This window comes from Taudactylus pleione, unplaced genomic scaffold (genome assembly GCF_031769625.1).
Source record: "Taudactylus pleione unplaced genomic scaffold, aTauple2 ptg001422l, whole genome shotgun sequence".
In the NCBI taxonomy this organism is placed as follows: Eukaryota; Metazoa; Chordata; class Amphibia; order Anura; family Myobatrachidae; genus Taudactylus; species Taudactylus pleione.
The window spans coordinates 694,044-697,039 of NW_028285821.1; the positions used below are offsets into that span (position 1 = coordinate 694,044).

Sequence of the window (2,996 nt, forward strand, 5' to 3'; positions counted from 1 at the left end):
TGCCACACACAATGCATTGGGTGCATGAACCATTAAATCAAAAGCAATTAAAGAGGAGACTGAGTTATACTGACGAATCAGCACCTAAAAGAAGGCGATTGATGCCGCTGCGAAGTGTACAAGAAAGTTGTAACGGTGGTAAGACATACAGACACACAGGTCAGGATGATGATGATGATAATAATCAATCACCATGCCTTAGTGTAAGCACTGGCACAGGTTGCGCAAAGGTTAAGAGGACCAACAGGCGTGATGAACAAGTGCCCTGTGCCAGCGTTAACACTACCGCAGAGGTCAGCAATATCACCTCAAAAAGAAAGAGCAGGCATACAAAAGAACATAATATTATAATATCACCATCTGTACGGGTCAGTCCTATTACAATATCAGAAATCCAATCTGATACAATTATCATCCCAGACACGCAGGTAGAGTCCATTTTGATACGGGATGATGATGATCTGCTTCAAGATGCCCAGGTGTTCTGGGCATCAGATGTAGAATCGCATGAGGAAGGTGGTGTTTCAGGCGCCCCGAGCATCGGGGTCAGTGTGTCTGTGAATGAGCCGCCTTCTGCTGCGCTGGATGATGCTGTCGCAGGGGCATCAGGCAACAGTGGTAGACATCATCCAGCGTCGCAGAACATGCTGGACGACGCTGTCGCAGGTCCATCGGGCGTAGGATCGACAGATGCGGGTGTTGGTCGACAACCCTCTACAGGTACAACAGCGAGGACAGAAGGCGTGAGTAAGCTATCAAAATTAAAATATCATGCTATGTTAGGCATGATTTTTAGAGAGCTCATATGCGTGAAACACATAGCGGAGGGGTTGTTAACGCGACACGCTGAAATAATGCGCAGCGGACAACATGACCAGCGCGTGCTTTTTTAATTTATTAACCATTATATGGATGGTGTAACAGAGCAGGATAGATTAGGTAGTGAAACTAATGCATTCATACAGGCCCATGCATTCGGTAAAAAAAAGAAATGACTAATTATGACGGGTCGTGGATTGAACCGCCATGCAGCACGTAGAGCGCAGTGCAGTAAAAATACATACAGACGTTTAAAAGTAAAGCGCGCTATTCAGACTTTAATAAACGCAAGAAAGAAACAGCTTAGACTAGGACGGCATGGCATGTTTAGATTTAGTGACCAGAATTACAACGCAGCATCGCACCACGTAGATAAACAATCATCACAGATGGGCCATGCCGTAGCATCACCCGTACCTGTCGGTCCAGAATCTCCAGGTAATAACGAGGAGACACACCCTGTGTTTTTAGAATCCATCGACAGATACGAGCGAAACCACCCCAATTTCAGGGCATCTGAAATCCACCACCATTTCCGGTTTGTCAATTTGGATAGGGTTACATCATTTGTAGATGCTATGAGGGCAATACACGATGCAATACAGACTTTGCTCGACAGCTACATGGTTAATGTCGACCCTAATGATCGTGTGCAGTTAAGGTTAGAGGGCAGCAGTTTACACGACGCAATTTATTCACATCGCAGACCGCACGATACATTAGACGCCGTCAGTTTTTTGAATCAGATAACAAACACGCTGCAAAGTAATTCTGAGGTTTTAATTGATACAGAGTTGAAATTTGTGATCTCTGTTTTCAAGAATCGCGTAGGCGGTGCCCTGACGGGCCGACGTCTGCGGAGAATACCACACAGCCTTATTATTGAGAAACGCAGACGTTTGTTATACGATTTCAATAACAGCGGTAACAATTTGTGTCTGGCGGCTAGTCTCTGCAAACTTCTGGACAATGAAAATGTCACGGATATCGTTATACACAAGCGTGCTCTTGAGCTTCATAAAGCTTTGAATCTGCCCCTTGATAAGCCGATCAGCTTTAGTGACATTGCTTGTTTTGAAAATCACTTAAAAGCTACGATAAAGGTGCTGTACTATGGTACGGACTGGCATTTTTATTGTACAGACAGTCAACACAAAGACAACATACTGTTTATCTTATGGCATGATGACCATTACTACGGTATATTAGACATAAAAGCATTTGTGGGTGCCCGATTCTTTTGCAAGTTTTGCAACACAGCGTACCACCACAAAAATAATCACGACTGCCTCTTCTTTTGTAAGGCTTGTCTCAGACAGGAGTGTGTTGATACAGGAAAAGCGGCGCTAAGATGCCCCGTGTGTAGGGTGTTTTGCAGGTCAACCGATTGTTTAGAAGAGCACAAGGCTCTAGCGTTGTCTTCCAAAACACAGTGTCTTGAAAAATTGTATTGCGACTGCTGCGGCTTGTACACCACACCCGGTCACAAGTGTCGGGGAATGACATGTCCCGTTTGCAAGGTGTGCGTTGGCAGTTTTGCGGATCATTTGTGTTATATCCAAAACATTAAACCTGTGGATCCTACAAAAAAATACATTTTTTATGATTTTGAATGTATGCAGGAGACGGGTGTACACATACCAAATTACTGTTATGCATTAGCACTAGGGGGTGAACAGTCCTGGGTGATTCAAACAACAGCGGATGAACAATCCTGGGAGTTTCAGGGCATTGCTTGTATTGAAGACTTTGTAAAAACGTTCATGAGACCAAAATTTGAGGGGTACACATTCATAGCCCATAATGCCAGTCGTTATGATGGGTACTTTGTAATGCGCCAACTGATTAAGGAGAAATTTAAAATCGATGTGCTGGCGCAAGGTGGTAAACTGATGTGCATTAAGGTTCTTGATTTAAAGATAAGATTTATCGACTCTTTAAATTTTTTGCCCATGCGCCTCAGTCGATTACCAAAAGCGATGGGGTTTGAGGGCTCAAAAGGCCATTTCCCGCATTTTTTTAACACCGCCGCTAACCAAAATTATATAGGCGTCATGCCGGATATTCAGCATTTCGGCATACAATATATGATGGAATCAGAGTTAGCTGAATTCAAAGAGTGGTATGAGAAATACAAGCATATGTCATTTAACTTCCAGGATGAACTTAAACACTAT

The 2,996-nt window shown here is 43.6% G+C and overlaps 1 protein-coding gene across 1 annotated transcript; it reads left to right on the forward strand.

Annotated features, from left to right (window-relative positions):
• Positions 1-1,001: 1,001 nt before the first annotated feature.
• On the forward strand, positions 1,002-2,389 carry LOC148442662 (uncharacterized). Its single transcript, XM_088463665.1, has 2 exons — positions 1,002-2,253; positions 2,340-2,389. The coding sequence occupies exons 1-2, from the start codon at positions 1,002-1,004 to the stop codon at positions 2,387-2,389; spliced, it is 1,302 nt and encodes a 433-aa protein (XP_088319791.1).
• The last annotated feature ends 607 nt before the right edge of the window (positions 2,390-2,996 follow it).